This window comes from Amblyomma americanum, unplaced genomic scaffold (genome assembly GCF_052857255.1).
Source record: "Amblyomma americanum isolate KBUSLIRL-KWMA unplaced genomic scaffold, ASM5285725v1 scaffold_173, whole genome shotgun sequence".
In the NCBI taxonomy this organism is placed as follows: domain Eukaryota; kingdom Metazoa; phylum Arthropoda; class Arachnida; order Ixodida; family Ixodidae; genus Amblyomma; species Amblyomma americanum.
In genome coordinates this window covers 51,210-73,968 of record NW_027526645.1, presented here as the reverse complement: position 1 = coordinate 73,968, position 22,759 = coordinate 51,210, and the positions used below count along the sequence as shown (strand labels likewise).

The following is a 22,759-nucleotide window of genomic DNA, read 5'->3' as shown; positions in this document are numbered from 1 at the left end:
ATCGCTGTTGGAGGCGCTGTGCACCGTCACAACATGGTCATCGTCAGAGAGAACAAAGCCCATGTGGCCCAGACCCGGAGGCACAAGATCCATCCTGCTAGCGGACTCCCAGAGCTGATCCAAGCAGGCTATCTTGGTGATACCATCAGCTGTTGTGGTGACGTCAACCGCAGCAGCTTCGTCCCCAGCAGGCACCGCGTCTGTGCTGCTACTTCTGGAGAAGCTGGCTTTCTCTGAGCAGAGGGCGATGGTCAGGCACTTCACATCCCTCCAGGCTCCGGTTGCAAAGATTGCCTTCACCAAAGGGGTCTTCATATCGGCCACATTGTCAGCAGTGCGAACATTGATCAGGAGGCGCTTGATCACTCGGCGCTGGTAGTGAACCTTAAAGTTGTCAATAACCACTTGGTTCATGGGCTGCAGCTCTGCAGTAGTGGTTGGGGGCAGGAACAAAACCTCAGCAGCGCTCAAGTGTGCATTGACGTGATGCGCAGTGCAGTTGTCAAGCAACATCAGCATGTTGCGCTTCTTTCGGACCATCTCTTTGTTGAAGTCGGCGAGCCACTTGCCAAAAATGTCTCGCGTCATTCATGTCTTCTTATTCGCGTACGTCACTGGCATAGAGAGCACTTTGGCGAAGCCGTGTGGATTCTTGGCTTTGCCAATGACCAACAAGTCTCACTTGTCCGAAGCATTCGTGTTCACTCAGACCAGCACCATGATCCAGTTTTTGCTGGCTTTTTCTCCCATGCATTTTTTTGCTTTGGCCTTGAGTCTTCGGTGCCAACAGTTGGAAGAACAGTCCCGTTTCATCTGTGTTATAGATGTCTTCGTTAGAACGCGCAAGAATTTGATAGCAATTTTTGGCCATCCAGTGCTGAAGGGATCCCTCGTCAACAGACACAGCCTCCCCGATGATGTTTTTACACGTAATGTTGTGCCTCTCTGTGAACCACTGGAGCCACCCATTTCCTGGCTGGAAGTCTTCGTGCCCAGGAGCGAAGCCCAAGTCCTTGGCCTTCGCCAGCATGATGGATCCATTAAGCAGGATGTCCTTTGATCGTGCATCCAGGAACCACTTGTAAAGTGCGGCTTCTGCGTCACCGTATGTGGTGCACCAGATCCCCTTTCGGTCACCGCTGCCAACATCGTCATCGAGAACAGCCTCAATCTTGCTTCCATTCTTGGTTATTGTTGAAAGTGTGAACTGCGCATTTCATACAGCTGCGCAGTGAATGTTCCATTCATCACTCAGTAATCGGCTCCTGTGTCAACTAGAGCGGTAACTTTCCGGCCGTCTATAGTCACTTCTAAGTCTGAGGTCCTGGCTCTTGCATTGCATGTCGCTCTCGGCGTCGGGTCACGGCTCCGTCGCGTATGCGAGTCGCGGGTAGGGCATGTGGTCAAAGCTTTTCCGGGTGGCAGCATCGTTTTGAAGGCAGTTTGCGTCGTGTCAGGGTTGTCATTTTGTGCGGCGTCGGTGTAGCGAGTGTAGGTTCTTCATGCGTCGTCGCGGGTGCAGCGTCTTCATGGGGCGTAGTCGGTGGGGGATCTTTGGCATTTCGCTCGTGAGCAACCCCACCTCCAGAGGTTGCTTTCTTTAGTTTCCCCTACGGGGGCTGGGAGACCTTCCTCGTACTGTAGCTGCGGCATGGCGACGCAAAGCGCGAGGTTGACGGCGATGGTGAGCGCGAAAAGCGGTTCGGCGTGTACTCCTCTCGATGCAGGTACTCGTAGATTTCCTGCGGACGTTGGCCGAAGCGTGGTCGTGGGGTGTTAACGGCAAATCCTCGAACACCGATACGTCGGTACAGGCAGTTATGAAGAATATGGCCGGCCTCACCGCAATGGAAGCACAACAGCCGGTTGTCGGAAGTCATCCAGGCGTCGCATTTCCAGGGGCTTGAGCGTTGATCGTAGGCTGGGCGGGCGGGGGCAGGGAGATGGCGTTCGGGAACAAGTTGTTCATGTCGGACAGGATGCAGGGGTTGTCGTTGGGGCTGAGGAGTCCTTACTGCAGCGGCGTAGGTCATGGCCTGGGGTTCTGTGGCCGTCGGGGTGCCAAGTGCCTGTTGCACTTCTTCCCGTACCACATCCATCAGAGTCGCTGCTTGTGGCTGTGGGGAGGATGGCAGTAACCGTCGTAGCTCCTCTCGGACGATTTCACGGATAACTTCCCGCAAATTGTCGCTGGTGGTGGCCGTCGTGTCTGAACGGATTGCACAAGCAGAGGAAGGTCGATTGTACTGCCGAGCTCGGACGTCGAGGGTCTTCTCAATCGTGCAGGCCTCTTGCATGAATTCCTCGACTGTTTTTGGCGGCTGGCGGACGAGGCTGCCAAAGAGTTGTTCTTTTACGCTGCGCAATAAAAACTGAACTTTCTTTTCGTTGGTCATCTTGGGGTCGGCGCGGCGAAATAGGCGCTTCATCTCCTCGACGTAACCTTGGATGGGCTCATTCGGAAGCTGGATCCTGGGCTCGAGGAATTGTTCGGCTCTTTCTTTCCTCACGACACTGGTGAATACCTTCAATAGTTCTCTCTTGAATAGCTCCCATGTCGTAAGGGACGACTTGTAGTTTTCGTACCACGTGCGTGCGGAGCCATCCAATGCGAAGAACACGTGTCCAATTTTTGCCGCATTATCCCACCTGTTGAATGACGCCACACGCTCAAATTGGTCCAACCATTCTTCAGGGTCTTCACCTAGGGATCCATTGAAAGTTGGCGGCACCTGCGGCTGCTGCAGTATGATCGGTGTCGACATCTTCGGCGAGGTTGCGGTGCTCGTAGCAGCGTCTTTTCGCTGTCTGGTGCGGTCCGGCAGGGTCCCGAACTCAGGCTCCTCTTCCTGGAGACGTCGGCTGGCTCGTCCTCGGGTGCGAAGTGCTGTGGGCTGGCTTCACGACTTGAAGGGGGCGTCCAGAACTTGGAGGGCTACCCAGCACCTCCACCACATGTCACATAGTGGTGACAGCAGTCGAAGCAGCGATAAAGACGGACAGAAGGTCTTCTAAAAGAAAACTGTTTATTGGGCTGACTTGCACCCAAAATGGACTGAATCACTCGGCGGCGGCGGCGAAGCTACAAGCGTGCTCAGCGGTCGTCTAACAGAATGCCCGCCGCTGTCGGCCGTGCTCAATTTAAAGCTGATAGCAAACTTTCGAGATAAAGCGTGCAAAGTTACTAGAACATTCCGGAACGGGCCTCCGCGGTGGCTCAGTGGTTATGGTGCTCGGCTGCCGGCCCGAAATACGCGGGTTCGATCCTGTCCGCGGTGGTCGAATTTGAATGGAGGCGAAATTCTAGAAGCCTGTGTGCTGTGCGATGTCAGTGCACGTTAAAGTAATCAGGTGGTCGAAATTTCCGGGGCCCTTCACTACGGCGTCTCTCATAGCCTGGGTCGCTTTGGAACGTTAAACCCCCTAAACCAAACCTAAACTAGAGCATTCCGGTACAACGTAGAATCAGCTCTGCCTGGCTGCAATCAATCGTGATAAATCTAGTCGCATCTTGCATCGCAAACAAAGCGATAAAGCGGTGTGGCAGCAGATTTGAAGAAGGAACAAACACTACAAATATTCGCGGCAATATCACTCTTTTTGACATTTTGGTGCTTCGTCTTCAAAGACAACACCTTTCTCTTCCCCGTTGAGGTGTTGGAGCTCACAAGACTCAACATAACCGAGAAATCGAGAATTCAGAGGGGGCGGTCAGAGTGGGTTCCGAGAAAGCGGATAATGGAGCAGGTCCGTTGTCTGAAAATTGTCCAGACAAAGGTGGGGGTCATGAGATATCAGCGGTAAGAAGCAGAACAAAGGAAGGCGCGATGGCATCAGGATGAGCGACAATGAAGTCACGCATGATCACGCGTCATAGCTCTTGGTGTGCCGAAAATCAAGACAGAAATTCAAGAACCGTGATTGGCCTAGTCAACCGCTCTCTGCGACATCATGAAAAAAAAATCGTCTCTCTTCTTTTTTACTTTTTTTTTCTTCAGCGCTGCCTGCTCGACGCTGTTCAAGGATGGCACCACGTGACGGTGCAACACGAGAGCGACGAGTAAAGCAATGCAGTGAAGCACTTTTCGCTTCACGAAAGAGCAGATGGCACTGCGAAGGCTGATGTCATTGAAGTTTTGCCCTTATTTTCATGCAAAATTTGCCCCAGAGGTGTAAAAATGTTCTGATTGATAGAGTATTTCTTGGTCAGTACGAAATCTCTTCGCTATATCTGCCGACTCGCTTTTATTTGCTTCGTTAAAACCGGACCCAAATTGTATTGAAAATGCAAAAATGGGAATGGGAAATCAAAATTCCTTCATTATAACCACTATTTCGCTGTAAGTGGCTTCGCTATAACTGGGCTAGACAGTATTTCAGACTTCGCTGAAAAACCATCGCACACGTCATAGGAACATGTACATTTTCACGACTGATATTTTGTACTCTCTGGAGTTCAAAAGTTCGATTTTTCAGAGTAAAATAGATGCCAACGAGAGATCGCTTTTCAAACGAAAGACTCGAGCGGGCATTGCTATCATCAGCCTGTTGTCCGTCGTCATGAAAGGTGCCATCTTGGATTTAAACGGAGTCAGCAGATACTCACGGAGTGAATCGGATGGACTGGCTTGGATAGGTTTGGATAGGTCTATTCGTTCTCCTTCGTTGCCGTTCCGAGTTAATGGCATGCTGTCCATTGCCATTGAGATGGCTTCCAAAGAGCGCGCAGCCACGTTGGAAATGGGACAACAGGGCGGCTGCAGCGTTCGCCGCAGCTTGGACGACGCCACCCACGGAGCAGCAGATGCGGGAGCAGGGTTGGGGTGGGGGTGTGTTCAGAGGCGCTCGCGTCTTTCTGTGGGCTACCTCTCGGTCTTCACTAGTGTCGTTGCCAGTGCAAACTGACCGTTCTTGTCTCATGTGGCGCATACATTCGTTCGCGGAAGACCTGCGGCCGTGTTGCATTTCGTGGTGTCGTGACATGACGAAAGCATGACTGTGGCTGAGATAGTCAGTGTTATTGCTTGCAAGCGGAATACAGGGAGTGGTTTTTTGCAGAAAAATGACTTTTTTTGAAGTTCACAGATTTTGTGGACTGTCCGATTATTCAGACCATTTTCCAGGTCCCATCAAGTCCGAAAAATCAGTAGGCAACTATAATCAAAGCGTTTCGTCTTAATTTCACCCGGTGTAGTCCCAATGTGATGGCTAGTGTGCAGGCCTGCAGTGATGCACCAAACTTTGTGGATGCATGGGGGCATTTTTTTGTGGACTTGAGCAGACTGCTCTGTGGCTGTGGGTTCCTCCTTACATACCACAGTTAACCATAACATCATAAGTGCAAGGGTGGTGCAGATGGCATGCCTATCTCCACTCCTGGAGGACATATAAATGTAGCCTGGTGAAGAAATTGCAGGCAGAGGATCCTGTCATTTTCTCTTTACAGCATCATGTAGACTTTTCAGTTGGGTTACTCTGAAATGCTTCACTATCATTTATTTTCAATATAGCATGCCTTAAAAAAAAATGTGATACTCATGCAGGCACAGAACCTGGAGGAGCAGAATAGCAAGCTGATGCAGGAGGTTGCCCAGCTTAAGAAACAGAATCAAGAGCTGGTGAGCAGCTATCTTTTTCTCATTTTTACACTCCTGCATACAACTTTTGTGCTGTATTTCTTCAGCTAAGTGGCAATTGGTGTATTTGTAAACCGTCTTCTAGTTCTTTTTGTTTTATTTTTAATTGTCATGCATGGTATGTCGAATAGTTTCATGATGGTGTTATAATTAGCCTCGCATTTCGAGTGTTACATTTTGTGCACAGTGGAGTCTCTTTAGGTGTGGATCTAGTGTGTTTAAGTCTTAATTGTCTGAAATTTTCGGCTTTCTGTGTCACAAGCTGAGGGCCATATTAGGGGGTTCAGATTACCAAGAGCTTTTAAGCTGTTAGCAGACACCCTTTATAGTACCGAATTGTGCACCCAAACTGAACTAATAATCAAGATGTTAGTGCATTCCTGTACAATTGCATATTCACGTATATTGAGATGTGTGATGTCCTTTTGTATGTAGGCATCTAGCGTCGAATCTGAGCAGAAGCAACGGCAGCAGGAAACACAGCTGCTAGCACGCAAGCTGGCTGAAAAGACCAAAACAAGTGAGGCTCTTGGCCATATTTTATAGTCATCCATGCTGATTCTATGACATCTTCGTCATGAGTAAAAGCCTTTTGTTTGAGGAAAAGAAACCTTAACACATGCTTTGGTCATTGTGCTTCTGTCCTCCCGTTTGTTCCTGGTGCAGTTGAAAAATTGACCATGCAAGTTGAGGATGCGGAAAATGAACAAAGGGTGATGAAGAGACGGCATATTTCAAGCATCAAGGTATGTTGCCAGAATGCAGGATCCACGTGCTGTTGCTTGCATTCTTTTGATTATGCATATGTTTTTTTGTATTTTTCCACAATATAATGTTACATGTTCTTGCTTGGATGCACTAAAACAAAAAAAAAAGCAAGTTGTAAGTTTTCGGTGTCTGCATTGGCCGGCTCTGCTAACTTCTGCATGTCTGAGGCAATAGAAATGTCTCAAGCAGCCTGTGCACTGCAGAAGCAGTTTGTTGGCAAGCTGGATCATGTGTGAAACTGGGGTGCGCACACTCCACAGGTTGTCAGCTGACTTAGTGCAGCAGCATATCTACTAGCTGGACTTTGCCACTGGTCCACTGGTGTTTTGCAGAGAAGCCAGAAGGTTTGAAAAGTAGCAGAGCCTCCCTTAACCCTTTAATGCTTAAATTATAAAGGAATCAAAGAAAAAAAATTATCTTCGCATTACGCTAGCTAATGCACCCTCTTTCAAAAGCCAGTACCGACATTTCGTTACTGCCGCTAAAGTTTGAGAAATCAGCTAGTCACCAGTTAGCAAAAGTTAGCATTTGATCCATCTTCTGCAGGTACTCCAAGTTCTGAGAAAGACCAAATCGAAGGTACAAAGGCAGTAAACAATTTTTTATCCAACAAATTTCTTCTTTTTTCTCCCCGCAACATTTGTCAGGAAATGAGAGACTAGAAATTTGGATGCTGGCTAGCAGTCGCACGTTTGTGTCCCCTTCTTCTTCACATAGCTTGCTCACAATGACACCAAGCGTTTTTACTGGAAAGTGCTGGCTGCTGGGAACACGTCCACATCAAACTTTGTATCTAAGCACCATGTAGTAATTCACAGCGTTCAAATGGTATGTCTCGTATCCGTGACACTGGGGCAGTATAGGGTTAAATAAAAAATTGTGTCCAGTTTCATAGCTTGAAAAATTTGATTAAGATATTCTAAACGTACCAGTCAATGTCCTTTTCATTAGTGTATACGGTACAATCTCATTAATTCAAACTTGAAGGCACCAGAGAAAATGTTTGAATGATCCGAAAGCTCGAATTATCAAATGAACCCAAAAAACCCAACAAGAACCAGTCGCTTGCATCACGGTAAATTTGTCCGGTGAAAAACTGGGTAGTGGCTGCCTGCTTTTGGGATAAGAACAACGCAACGGCTATTTTTTACTTTTCCATCAATGCTTTATAATGTGTATACTGTTGGGAATGTCGAAGCAGAAAGCAAAAATGCTCCATAATCATTAGGTAAGGGGCTACTCGGCGTCCTTCATTGTGCAGCACGCTAGCAGTGGAGCTCCACTGCTACTACCCTGTCACACCCCACACAAGTGGCGGCTTCACCTCGCAGACTTCATTGCGCAAACAGCGAACAGCGTATGAAGAGCACGCAGTTTCGGCGCACTTGACGGACGGACGAACCATGCAGGTGGAAGCGAGGGAAACGCCGAAGTGGCGAGAATAATAAGGGAAAAAAACTAGACCAGCAATGCGCCATTCAGCATCTTAAACGACGTGCAAAGCAGGGCTTGGTTGGCTGGTTGATGCTGGTTGGTTGAGCCGCCACTGTCTGTCACAAAGCTCAAAAAAGTTGAAACCAAAACTATGAAGTCAGACAGTTTTCAGAGACAAGGCCGTCCGTTCGTTATCAGGTCTATGCACGAGCGGCTCTGCAGCATGGAATTCAGGCTTGAATAGGGCTATTTGAGTGATCGCTTGCCGCGCCAGTCATACCTGGACACTGTTGCGTTTTGGGAGTCGTTTGAATTAACCGTTGCGAGACCCGTAGTGTTTGAATTAGCATACTATGCCTAGACTTACATGGGCTTTGGTTGGGACTGAGCCGCCGGTTCGAATTATACGGTTTTCCGAATTAACAGTGGTCGAATTAACGAGCCTTTACCGTATGTGTAGCAGTAAACCCTTGATATGTTGCAAAGCTATCAACCAAAATGCTAGCTTCTTCTGTCATTCAAAGAGTAGAGACACCAAAGTTTTCAGTGTGTTCTGTCTTTGGAATGATGCGCAATACATTAGTAAGCATGGATCACCATGTGGAATTTGCCTGCACCCAGTAAATTAATTGTAATAGAACGAGTTGCATGCGACTTTGGCCAGTTGTCCCTCGTGGGTTAGGTGCAAAAAGAGAAAAAAAAGTCATAGAGGTTTTATTTCATAGTTTTCCATGGGGGGATTGTAACATGCACCGCATCGTTCAGGAGCTGTCACGGGAGCTGCAGCTGACCAAGAAGCGGCTTGAGCTTCAGCAGGATAGCCAAGGTAGCCCCCGGCAGGTTGGTGCACCCGAGCCTCTTGGCTTGGGCTCCCGCACCAGCTCCACAGCTTCACTGGAGACCCTGGGCTCGGGACCCATTCAGGCCGCCACCAGCAACCACCCCACAGTTACCTTTGTCAATGCCGGGAGGTCCACTGTGCCGGTGAGCAGCCCACTCTTCCACACTTTTGATGAGTGGAATGTGGAATGCTTTGCATCACTCAGCATTCAGCTGTAGTAATGTCTCATTGCCGCCTGTATGCAGTGTTCTTCATTCAGGTATGAATGAACTGGCATTCCCCCATGGATGCAGCTTCTACAGAATATCACCTTCAGTAGCTGCCTCCACATAGGTGGACGCAAACGAAACATACTTTAATTCCTGATACACAAGGTGCAATGTCTTCTAATGTGCACGGAACAAAATGTATTAAGGCTTGAAAAATGATGTACAGAAACACATCAAACCAAGCATTCAAAATGAACTGAGCAAATCATTTTTGAAATGGACATGTTCGTGTTTTATGGCAGCTCTGATATGGCTTCAGTGAGCGTGCGTTTTCATTTGCTTGTTTTGCAAACAAATTTCATGTAGTTTTTACAGAAATTAGATTAGATTTTACATAACTAGATTTTTACATAAATCAGTTATAAAGGCGTTTGCCTTGAATGGCTTCGTAGATAGTTATATTCCGATTGTACACAACGCGAAGGAAAAGTAGGATAGGCCTGCGGCGCGTGATAAGGCAAAGGCCGCGTTAGCAGACGGCACTCATTGGATTTGTGGTACACTTGTGTAGCCGTTTATAAACGTTCTCATTCATTGATTGATGGGGTCTGTTCTGACTAGAATGACTGTGGAATCTTTTGGAGGTGCTTTTGCAAATATATGGATTGAGGCCTTACAGCCTTGCTTAAACAAGGGAAGTTTCTTGGCATTGTAAAGCTTTGTTATGTTCTCATTAGTGACATTTCTCAGTCTTGCATTGTTGAGATCTGTTCTGACTAGAATGGCTGTGGGATCTTTTTTATTGCATGTCAGTCAGTATGAACACCTTGACTGTACCCGTAATCAGCTTGATATGTGGCTCTGGCAGCCATAATTTCAAGCCTTAATGAAATAATCTAATTATCAGTTTACGAACTACGGGAACACCATTTTAGTAGCATCACAATATATGTAGTCCTTGTTGGGAAATCAGTTTTAATTATTCCTGTGGTACACATTTCACTTGGGCCAAGTGGAAGGAGCTTCTGTGGCGTATGCAGGGAGCTTTAGCTATAACCAATGCTTTGCAGTGATCTATGCTTCCTTTTCTTTTTTGTGGTGGTGTGCACTTTTGTTGCAAATCTGCATTTTTTCTGTGACTTAATTTTATGCAATGATAACTTCTTGGCCTCCTTTTCCTAGCTGTGCATAGGAATAGTAGCCACAGTTTCCTGCTTGCAGTATGAACAGCATGCTTTAGTGTCGTATATGGGCCCACAATTAGTTAATAGTATAATGCGAATATTTGTAGCTACAGGTGAAAAAGCTTTTTTTTTTGCATTTGTTCTCGAGGCACTCCATTCATCTAATTAATTAAGCATTCATTGTTTCAGTGAGGGTAGGGCATGGGGAATGGAACGCACATATTTTGAGAATGGTGTCAGCACAACATGCCCAACTAGTTACTCATATGCAAGGTAGAAGGATTACTCAGGGGTAGCTTATACTTAGAGGCTGGACTTTTCAGTTCAAACGAAAAAATAAACGTACGACAAATTAAGTTTTCTAAATTCAGTTTTAACCGAAAATGGTCAATATCCTCGGCATGCAAGGCATAGCTAGCTGGCTGTTAAGTAGTAGTTACACTGACTGAAAGCTGAAAATCAGTTAGGTACGGAAGCCACGGGCGTGATACTATGGTGGTATTGTTGGATAAACAACGCAGTTGTGCGATTTAAGGCATGCACGTAGCCAGGAATTTTTTTCGAAGAGGGTCCAAAGTAATTTCCTGAATATGTGCCTGATTTGAAGTATTGCTCCGCTAGCATATTCTCTTCTGCAGGCCAGGAGACGCCACCTGCAAGCCATCTGAGCAGAGTTTCTTCTTTCTCATCACCTGTTTAGACCGGTTAGTTGGTTATATGGGTCCATCAACTGAATGTAGGCACTAACTCAGAACTGTAAAAGTAAAAGTTTTTTTTTTATAATCCGGGGATGAGCAAATTATGTGCGGGTGCAAATTTCGCTATTCTGAAAACGTACTTTGCCATTTTCATGTATCTTTTGGCAGATTGCATTGAACAAGCCGTTATGTAGTACAGAATAGAAAAGGTCTTGGATATAATTAGAAACGCCAGTTGTGGCTGTCGGAAGACCTTCTTCCAAGCACTTGACTACTTCACTTGAGCTCCGAACTAAAGATGGGTCTTTTCCAACTATCTTTTTTCGGTTCTACTGTAGGTAGCCCCTAATTATTATTTGCCAGGTTTCTTTTTCAGAAACATTGGCTCGTAGAAGACATTCTGGTTTATGGGTTTTTCCCAGGATATACATGCAGATTACTTGTTTCATTTTTCTCAACTTTTTTTGCCTAATGCTTCCAGGCTCAAGCTGTTGAGTAACTTAAGTGCTAGTCTTTTTTGCTTCTTTTGGAAAGAATTTCGTTCGCTTGAGGTTCTTTAGTATAGCTTCTGTGGCTTTTTTGTCGAACGCACTGATGTGTAAGATGACAAATCCGCCCTCCTTGTCCAACTGGATGATGGTGAGGCCATTTTATTTCACGTACTAGTTCACTACTTTTTTGATAGGACGATTTTTCGCCAGCACCATAGGCAGTCCACTCCATTGCCGATGGCTCATTCCCACTCCTTTTCCAGAACATGTTCTATCACTTGTCGCACCAAGGCATTAAGGTGAGAGCGCTTGAATGCGAGGAGAACTCCAGGCCTTTTTCTAGGATACGCTGTACGTCTTAAGGTAGTGCGACACCTTCAAGGACAGTGGCCTTGCTAGCAGACGGGGCACCACGAGACATTTGTGGGAGGGCCTGTCTCACAAGCTGCCATAGGCATTTACTGCCAGCCCCTTGTACTCCGCGAACCGGATAGCAGCGACGAAAGCATCAAGCTCATGTTGAAGTGGAGCCTGCAGCTAGTGGGACTAGATCCTCGCACAGGTCTCCAGCACTTTGATCTCCACACCTTGCATATTCTCCTGATGTGGCCCCTGGCTGGTTCCAGTGATCCGAAAAGTACTCGGTCTTGTGGGGGCACTAGGTTGCCTTTAAAGCAGTATGCCAGAACATGGGACTGGCAGGTGGCCACAGCGATGAGGTTCACACACGAAATTGGAGCACCTTGCTTGGTTTGCATGTTTGCATGCACCAAGCAGAGCCCAGGGTAAAAGAAATATGCAGTAGTAGACTTCTTGGGGACTAAATGGTTCATTTCAGTAAAAGGTCAAACTGCGCGAATAGGAAAGGATAGGAGTCATACTTGACAGCGCAAACAAACGAGGACAAAAGCGAACGAGGAGACACAGACACAACTGCGCTTGTGTTGTGTCTCCTCGTTCGCTTTTGTCCTCGTTTGTTTGCGCTGTCAAGTATGAATCCACACCAACTAGCCCAACTTTCTGTTCTAAGGATAGGAGACATAGACACAAAAGTGACGCCACGTACGCATACTTCCAGCTATTTATTAGCAGGTGAAAGCATATTCTGTATAAGCTAGGAACCAAAGCGCACAACCACCTTTGTCATTCGCACAAGAACTAATAAACGGTAGTACACAGGGATTTTTCATTTTGTGGCAGGGTAACCAAACACAAAACAAAATTGCATCATTGCAGGAGGCCAGGTTAAACAACGCGCCATTCAGACAGCATGTCGCTAGGAGCTTCAAGTCAAAGCAAAAAGTATAAACTAGCCATCAACTTGAGTAAAGATGAGTGGGAGAAATATAGAATGAAATGCGAAGGTGTACATGCACGGATGGAAAACATCTATTTACGAAATAAAGGCAATGATGATTGGATAAAAGCGTACTGTGGCGTATGTAAAAATAAGCATGACAGGATAGAGACAGTTGTAAGCCTGTGACTGTGGTGTTGTTTTTGTTTCTGTGTCTGCTGTCCTGTCCTATTCGTGCAGTTCTACCTTTATTGAAATGAACCAACTAGTCCGGAAGAATGTTCTACTTTGCAGCACCTTTCGCAGTGGCTTCGGCGCAAAGCAGTTAAGAGCAGTGCACTGCCAACACGCTGGCGAGCAGCACGTCACTGCAAGAAGCATGTCCCTAGCGTCGGTGCAACGTATTCTTACTTCTAGGTTACAGATAAGCTTATTTATTGACACACACACACACACACACACACACACACACACACACACACACACACACACACACACACACACACACACACACACACACACACACACACACACACACACACACACACATATATATATATATATATATATATATATATATATATATATATATATATATATATATATATATATATATATATATATATATATATAAAGTTTGTCCTCGCTAACTTTAGCCAGAGTTTAGAAATATGCTGAGGCACTTAAGACGACGCGACCAAATGAATGTCACTGGCGATTACATGGAGCAAGTCGCGCTGTTTTTTTTTTTATTATGAATTGCATAAATAGTCTAGATTAATTAACCAACTTTGCAAGCAACGAAGTTAGGCAAAAAATTCCTGTCAGAAAGTTGTAGAACGGTTCGCAAAACGCCTGAATGAACAGTTTCTAGCTTTCCATCTATTTACTTAGTTCATCGTCTATGGTCTCTTCCTGGCACTCGCCTGCTGTTCTCGATTCGGAGGGGCAATTAGCCTGTTGAGCCACTCGACTACGGCAACATTCTTTGCCCTCACCTGCCATGCTCATGAGAGGGTCCGGCAGTCCTGTTGGGCTGTGCCTGCTGGCACCTCGGAGAAAAGCTGGAACTTGGAACTAGGAAATTTGACTTCAATTATTGCATGAAATCTGGATTTGACTATATTTTATTGTGTTCCATTGTGATTCTCATGACTGCGAGACTCAATACTATTGTCTTAAGCCATAAGTACATGCTACTTTATGCCTTTGAAGTTTGAACTAATAGTTCTAGCAAGACCATTTTGTGTTCCTGTATTATGCGACATATCACTAAAAGAAATTCACATCACAGTCGGTGATGTCCAGTTATTATTACATCCTTTCTTGAATGTTTATGGGTTTCATTGCAGGTTGGTATAGTTCTTTTCATAGTTGGCATTCTGTATCCCAGATATGAACAATACTTTAACATATGAGTTTTATCGTATACTAGGTCATGTTTATGAGCATTTTCGTAACTGCTCAGTAATCCACAGTTAATTTCTCTTACGTCAACTGTTTAACACTATCCGTGCCAGCACGTGACGTAGAAGCTAACTCTTTTCTTCAAGCTTGTCAAGACTTTTTTTAAATCATCTTACCGCAGAGCCCACACGACCTACAGCTAACACTGGTAAAATATTCTTGATCTAGTCTTAACAAGTATAGCCCTTAGTGCTGATATACTTCACGAGGATGGAACTTCTGATCTTGATATCATCACTGGTCACATTAATACATTGGTTAAAAAGCGGATAATAACTGAAAAGAAAATAAGGTGTTAAATTCAGCCGATTACACCAATATGAAATCAGAATTGTCTAATTTCCCAACCCACTTCCTCCTTGATTTTCTTTTGTGCTCGGTAGAAGATAACTGGTCCCTGTTTAAAACTACTTTTAACAGCCTCATTGATGGTTTCATACCAGTCATCGTCATTACAGCTCACAACTTTGCACCTTGGTATAGTCGACAACTTTGCCATTTAAATAACAAGAAATGGCTATATACAGAGAGGCAAAGAAAAATAATTTTCTGAGTGCATTTCAGAAGTACACTTCATGTGACAAAGCCTGCCAGCTTCTGCTCAGATGTGCTCGCCACCAGTTCTTTGTTCACAATTTATTATCCTTGTTCAAGAATAATCTTAGAAAATTTTTTGCATGTCATAAACGCTAACACCTATTCGGACATAATTCTTTATAACACCAATGTCACTTCAGTTTTTTCATCTGAGTGTGCCCAGGGTTTCAACAATGTGTTCATAGCTGCATTCACTCATTAAAATGCTACATCAGCACCTACATTAGACAAAAGTAACTACTAACATGCATGAGGTGACCATCAGCAAACGGAATTTTAAACTTGCTCAGCAACCTGAAAATTTCCACAAGTTCCGCTCATCTTGGTTTTAGTAATAAAGTTCTAAAGAATATTTCTGATCCTTTTCTCTTATCGTAACAGCGATTTTCAGTCAGTTATTATCACTGGTAAAACCCCTCATGAATGGTGCACAGCAACAGTAATTCCCATTTTCAAAACTGGAGAGCGCACTTCACCCTTCAGTTATCGCCCAGTCTTCTTAAGAAGCACTGTCTGTAGACTTGTAGAACATGTCCTATACACTGAAATCATTAATTATCTTGAGGACCATAACATATTCTTTAACTACCAGCCAGGTTTTTGCAAGGGCTGTTCGTGTGAAACACAACTTTAGTAATGAACTACATTCATCGCTAGACCTGGGTGGTCAAGGTGATGCAATTTGATTGCATACTTCACCCTAGGCTCCATCTTAAACACAAGCAACTGAACATTCATCCTGATGTCATTGCATGGGTACGAGACTTTCTATCATGCCGAACACGGTTCACTTTGCTTACAATTTTGATTTGTCATCAGGAAATGTAACCTCCGGAGTCCCACAAAGTAGTGTATTAGACCTCTTTCTTTTTTTAATCTTAATGACTTACGTAGCTGTGTGATTTACCGCAGCATAACTACCGACATCAACTGCCAAACTTCACAGTTGGACCTCGATGTGATAATATCTTGGTGTTCTTCCTGGTTAATGTCCCTCAATATATCTAAAGCTAAACTGATGTCTTTCACTCGCCGCAATCACATATTCGCCAGTTATGCCCGAATTAACGTTGGACTTACAACCTCACCATCACATTAATCTAACTCAATGGGCTTCATAAAGCATTCTTTTAAACAGGCCCCCCATCAATGTAAAACGACAAGCATACATAACACTAATAGGTCCTAAACTTGATTTTGCGTCAGCTATTTGGGATCCTGAGAAGATGTACGTAATGACATCGAAACCTTGCAGAACCATGCTTTGTGTTTCATCTCAGATTATTTGCGGCACTCCAGTGTGACACTACTAAAAAATCTCACCCACTTTTAAAACTTGTTAATCCACTGCAAGGTAGCTTATTTAACTCTTTTTCATTAGTTCTATCCTTATCTGCTTCTTCATGAGGATTTTTTTGAGCCTGCGATTACCATTTTTTCATGTCATCACCATCCATGCAAAATTAAGCATGCCATCTGTCGTACCTATCATTTTGCGAGATCATTCATTCCCCGCACAATCGAAGATTGGAATGACTTACCTTTGCACATCGCTACTGAAACTAATTTATCTAAATTAATTTCATTAAATGTAAATTAAATCTAAATTTCAAGAGCTTTTATGTTCATCTAATGCCATCTAGGGGCCTTTTTTATTTTTATTTTTCTCACTAGCATCTTTCCTTGTAATGTGCCCTATTACTGTGGAACTATTGGTGTATATGAGTGCTTCTTGAAGTTTTTTTTCCATCTCTATGTGGGTTTTGGCACAACCGAGCCAGGCACTGACTGTTGATGTATGTCAGAAAACTTTTTGTCTCTTGCTCTCATCTTTTTCTCATTATCAGCATTCTACAGCTTATCTTGAGCTAAGGGAATATTGAAAAATTGTTGCAGTGTAAAGAAGGTTAATATCATAGTTGGCTGCTAGGAAGAAATTAGGAAATAGCATACTGAACCTGGAAAGAGTCCATTGAAATGTGTAACCTCACTGGGGCAACAGTATTATCTTTGCTGGCAAGGGTGGGAGTGCAGACAGGTCTGGTGCTATCATCAGGTTGGGTTAATAAGCATCTGTTGTTTGTTGCTGAAAAAAAATCCGACCTTCAGTTGTTAAACGTGGGTGTGTCATTCGTAGTGTAGGTAGAGCGGATAGAAACTAGAGTAAAAATGGCAGGAATTTAGTTGACACTGTAAACGTGATGGTATAATGTGCTGTATGCTTGCAGCTTAAAACATGCTACACATGCTTAGCACACATAACTGCATACTCCTTCGCCAGCTCACATTATGCTTATTGTGAGAAGTGCAGAATCGCATGCAAACTCAGTTTTTCATGTATGGCATGGGGAAATGCTGACCGACACTCCGTTTCATACATAGCAGGCAACGCTGCCAAAGCTAGTGTGCCTGTTCACGAAAACTAAGTCCGCGCCAAAAACGTAGTTCGCCATACAGTCACAGTGACCATGGACATATTTCGTTGCAGCAGATCTCAAATACCGTGAATGGTAGCCTCCTGCACTTCGATTTACCTCTTGCCACATTTTCATCCCGTGACTCACCGAGACTTAAGAAGTCACAAGAATGACATCTGGCGGTATGATACGTGGTATGAAGTGCGAGACGCTCTTGCTTTATGCGCACCTAAAAAGTAGTCCATACTCAGTGAAAATTATAGCCAGAGGGTCTGAACACTGAGCGCCTCACAGCTTTGACCATGATTTTTCAGTGCTACCACTTCGTTTATATTGCGTTTTATATTGCTCTTTGTTTTCGTCCAAACACTCACCGAGGCTTCAAGAAGAACAAATGGTACGTGACGGAGTAATATGGTTTCGCAGATCATTACTTCCGTAGCCTCCACAGTGTTGCCTGCTATGTATGAAACGGAGTATACATGCTAGAATACTGGCATTCTCTGCCATAACATTCTTGCTGGATAAACCTGAGATCAAGCCTTTTCACGCCTTACCTAGCGAAAACTATGAGGTACTGTAGACATAGCTCGGAAATGCCACTGGTGTGCTTGCGTATAAGCCCAAGAAACATTGATATTTTTTACACAGAAGGCAAAGCTTAAATGCCGAAGCGTGCTCAGCATTATTTTGGCCACACCTGTACGTCTCTTATGGTGGGAATAAAAGGCCGCGGCTAGGCGCAGATGTATGTCCAATACAGTATTGCTCATATGACTACAAGGATAACACTAAGTTGTGCTGAAGCTACTTCATGAGGAGGCATATAAGTGATGCAGGTGTCATGCTCATAGCATGTAAACAGGAAATGAAAGGAAAAGAAAGGTAGAAGGTTTCGAAAGTGTGGACAAAAGCTCAGCATGGATCAGATGTAAGCCTGCAGAATTTCAGCAGTTTGTTTATGCATATTTCAAGAACGTTCTTTTTTTAAACATTTATGCCCCGGGCAGTACTGCATTACAACATGACCGATATATGACTCTTGATGTTTCCCACAAATGGAGCAGTGCCTATGTAAATACCAACCACTGTTGACCCTGTGAAGTAGGTTGCACCGTGGTTGGAAGTTTGTGAACTGTTGCACGCTCCACTTCATCTCAGGGTTGTCAGTTGAACTTAGTTGTGTGCAGGGCATCGTTGTTGCTGCTTGAACTCACATTTTGTGCCTGCCTTCTTGGTCCTGTTTTCTGTTAGCCCAAGGAATCACGCTTGCATGCTGCTGCTGTGACTGTGCTCAATGGCTCCGCTCGAAACTGTATTGTGAGTGGAACTTTTTTGTGAGTTTTAGTTTTGGCATTAATGCTAGTTTCCTTCAGGTTAGAAACATGACTCCATTTTGCTCTAAACACATGGTCAAGATTTGAAATGTTTGCTTTATTAGAGACGTCTAGTTTATGTATTGCTAGTTTATTTCTCGCGTTGCCTTTCTCTCATTCTCTGCTTATGGTCCAGTTTAGATCAGCAAAATTTTGGCAACACTGGAATTGTGACCCAGGGCCTTTTTTTTATTATTATTGACTGCAATTGATGCCTCTTGAATAGCAGCATGTTGTTTCTATTTCATTTCAAGTACGGTGGATTTCCAACCCTGTCAGTACTGTAAACCGATTTGTTTGTCAACTTCCTCACTGTTTATGTGTAAAAGATGGGTTTGAAAGTATTGCAGACTTTTTATTTCCAGTTGCCTTTTATTTACTGTTTGTTTTGAGATCCATTGATGAGTGTAGAAAATGGCGCATAAAAGCTGCATGGTAGCTGCTGCTGCTACCTAGTTGTAATGAAGGTAAATTGTGGAGTTCATCCTTTCACTTTTGTTACCTTGCTGTGGTTGTACAGTTCTACGAGCATTCAAACCTAGGAGGGAGATGCTTTCAGCGAGCATTGTTTTTAAGGCAGGGATCCCACACTGGCAGCGGCCACTGGCCGTTCTTCACTTTGCTTGCGCAATTGCTGTGGCCCTCCTGCTTGCGATAGAAAAGCAAGTTTTAGCTCATTGGAAAGAGAAAAGTATTTACTTTTCAATGGTATGCATTGTTAATATCAATTATTCTTGGTACATGGAGAGCGAGCAAAACATGGAGTGCACAAAATGGTTTTTTTGTTTCATTCGCTTGCTTTTGTCAAATGTCTTGAAAAAAAAATTGACTGCGCAGAAGAGAGCTGCTTCTACACCGTTTAAAAGGGAGGTTAATCTTGTGACCCTCAGTAGTGGTTTTTGCTTCAGTGGCTAATTACAACTGGCACTCTAAAAGAGACCAAAAAATGACAAAAATCATGCATACTAGAAGCCTTATAGCTTGGCATAACGTAAGTTTATTTGGCACATTTGTGGATTGTGCATAATTAAGTCTGCAAAATTTCTCTGAGCCCCGCTTTGTAGCTCCTTAGTTTTCGTTGTTCAAAGTTAACCATCACCAGGAAAACACAATCCACACAGATCTGGGTATTCAGTATCAAACTGTGACATTCTAAACACATTTCAGTTCTTCAACACAAAAACAGATATATTTTACCTTGCATTTGGTGTTTGATAGCCTTAGTCGCTTGTGCACCATGAATCCAACACAACACAACACACGGATGGCACCATCGTACTGCCCACCATGAAGTCTTATTTATCACCCTTCATGCTAATGATGGCCTCACCATCCAGAAAGAGCATGAATGGCCCTAAGAGCTTGGGCATGGCTTGTTCCTCTGAAGTGGCTCCGCACGGCGGTGCTTGATACAGGCTGACTGGATTGCTTGCAAAATAAGTGATGCTTCGCATTCTCTTCTCTCAACAACACGCCGAAATAGTCTTGCACGTGAAATGGATGAGCCACTTTTGGCGGGCGAATAATTCACCTGACCAGGTGCAGTTATTGGAATTCTCCTGGAACGATGCTGCACCTATTTTGCTTTTACATGATTTTTGGGGGGGTTGTCAAAGTCATGTTCTCGGTCAAAATAACATATCTGTAACCTTGGGACACAGAAGTTTCAATCCAGCTCACCCTAGTGTTCTCCATTAGTGTCCCTTTACTATGCTAGTGGAATGCTAATGGCCAGATGAAACACTGAAACACAGCCTTCAAGAATGGTCTAAGGTCCCTTTGTATATATATAGGAAAAGCTCGTTAATTCAAACTTCATGGGAGTGGGAAAAATGTTCGAATTATCCGAAAGTTCAAATTATCAAGTGATCCCGAAAAAACTGTCAGGAACTGCTTGCATCACGGTAAATTTATTTGGTGAAAGACTAGGCATCGGGTGCCTGATTTTGAGATGGGAACAGTGAGGCAATGTGTTTTTCACGGTTCCGTCAATTCTTTATTGCATGCATACTGTCAGGAGCGTCAAAGCAGAACTGCTCCAAAATCGTAAGGGCCTCCCACATCCTTCATGGTGCGACACGGTGAAGCTTCAGCACGCAAATAGCAAACTGCACGTGACGAGGGTGCTGTTCCGGCGCACTGATTGAGGAGCAAAATCACGCGGACGCATTTGAAGGAAATGGCGCCAAAGCCACGAGAAAAAAAATGGGGGGAGCTGTAAAGATAACACCAGCTATGCGCCAATCAGCTTCCGAAACGGTGCTTAGCCAGGTTAGGTTAGCTGGCTGATGCTGGCTGATTGTGCCGCTGTCACTGCGGACTGGCGCGAAGCTCAGAAAAGTGAAACCAAAACTAAGCAGTCGCAATGTTCTAGGATCCAGGACCGCCCATTCATCGTCACACCTACCGTCACGCACACATGAGAGGTGTGCAGCTGACTAAGCAGCATGGAGTTCAGGTTTTGAGTAGAGCTATTTCGACGAGAAAAACTAGCCCCTCTGTATATGCAGTGCCTTGTGGCCTCGAGTGTACCAGATGCTTGGAAGGACTCTAACATCATCTTTAGCCATAAGAAAGGAAACGTCAAGGACTTGAAAAATTACAGACCGATCAGCTTACGGTGTGTTGCATACAAGGTATTTACTAAGGTAATCGCTAATAGAGTCTGGACAACCTTAGACTTCAATCAACTAATTGATTAGGCAGGCTTTTGTAAAGGCTGCTCTACAACAGACCTTATTCACACTATCAGTCAGGTGGTAGAAAAATGTGCAGAATGTAGCCAACCCCTATATATAGCCTTCATAGATTACGAGAAAGCATTTGACTCAGTCGAAACCTCAGCAGTCATGCCGGCATTACGAAATCAGGGTGTAGATGTGCTGTATGTAGAAATACTGGAAGATATCTATAACGGCTGCACAGCTGCCGTGGTCCTCCATAAAGTCAGCAATAAAATTGCAGTAAGGAAGGGTGTCAGGCAGTGAGACACGATCTCGCCAATGCTATTCACCGCCTATTTACTAGAGGTATTCAGACGCCTGGATTGGGAACAGCTGGGAATAGGAGTTAATGGAGAATACTTGGTGATCTGCGGTTCGCTGATGACATTGCCTTGCTAAGTCACTCACGAGATGAACTGCAAAGCATGATCAATGAGTTGGACAGGCAGAGCTGTACTGTGGGTCTAAAAATTAATATGCTGAAAACCAAAGTAATGTTCAACAGTCTCGCAAAGGAGCAGCAGTTCACAGCTGGTAGCGAGGTGCTGGAAGTGGTAAAGGAATACTTAGGCAGTGGCGTCACAACAGTCAGCTGCACCTGGTGTGACAGCTGGCACGTCACCCCTTGCCCTTTCCTCACCCTCTTCTCTTCGCAATAATCAAATGATGCAAGCACTATACGAGCATGTAAGAAGGCCTGTAATGATTGCTCAGGAAAGATCAAAGACAACTAAAGGAATGAATGACATAAGGGGCCCACTCGAATAAACAGAAAATAACTTAACTTATATGCGTAAGAAGGATCAAGGACAAATAAGCAATGTCACTTAATTGATACATACACGAGGGGCGTTCAGTATGTTGTCTACACCAGTATGTTCCGGCAGGGTTATTGAGCTGAGCTTTTCTGTACAGATTGGGAGAAGTCCGGACTTGAACACACAGTAGCAGTTCAGTCCTGTTGAAGTACTGGAAATGACGGAATGGCAAGTGCAATAATAAAGAATTTGCTATGAAGAAAGCAATGGATTTCAACCTTCGTCTCATGATAAATTATTTATAACGGAAAAAAGAAACCTAAAGAAATCCATAAAAGGATAACTACATGGTCATGATCCACCTTTCTACTGCCAACTCAAGCCGATCGTACCAAAGACCGTCCTTTCACGTTAAGGAAAGCAGCATTTCTGAATGGTGGTTTAGGGTCAAGCAGTTCAAAAGCTGTAGGGAATCAATTGCAGATGACCCCCTGTTCAGGACGACCTGTCAAAACGTCTTCACAGGAAATATGTCGTAATGTGGAGGCCATGATTTTGGAAGATTGTCAGTATTAACTAGCTTTTCAGTAGGCACTGTTTGCAGTACCATTCGTGATGTTTTGATGATTTCAAAAGATAGTTCCTGATGGATGCCACAAATGCTGACATCTGAGCAGAAAGCATGCCACCAGCAATATATCCAGGAGAATTTAGACATGTTTAGAAAAAATCCAGGAAGCTTCTATTGTCAAATTGTTACCAGTGATGAAAGATGTGTCCACACTAATGATCCAGTGTGCAGACAAGCGTATATGCAATGAAAGTGCAAAATGTCAGCTGGAAAGATTATAGCAACAGATAGC

At 44.4% G+C, this 22,759-nt stretch overlaps 1 protein-coding gene across 3 annotated transcripts in view; it reads left to right on the top strand.

The window, feature by feature from the left end:
• The window catches only part of LOC144112473 (coiled-coil domain-containing protein 186-like), a 100,082-nt gene that overhangs the window by 66,235 nt on the left and 11,088 nt on the right, over positions 1-22,759 (top strand). For 2 of the 3 annotated variants that reach the window (XM_077645304.1, XM_077645303.1), the window contains 5 exons: positions 5,544-5,618; positions 6,072-6,156; positions 6,303-6,382; positions 8,604-8,822; positions 18,294-18,359. In XM_077645304.1, the coding sequence (XP_077501430.1) occupies positions 5,544-5,618; positions 6,072-6,156; positions 6,303-6,382; positions 8,604-8,822; positions 18,294-18,359 (525 nt within the window). The remainder of the gene's footprint in view (positions 1-5,543; positions 5,619-6,071; positions 6,157-6,302; positions 6,383-8,603; positions 8,823-18,293; positions 18,360-22,759) is intronic. The other variant, XM_077645305.1, reaches the window with a different exon arrangement.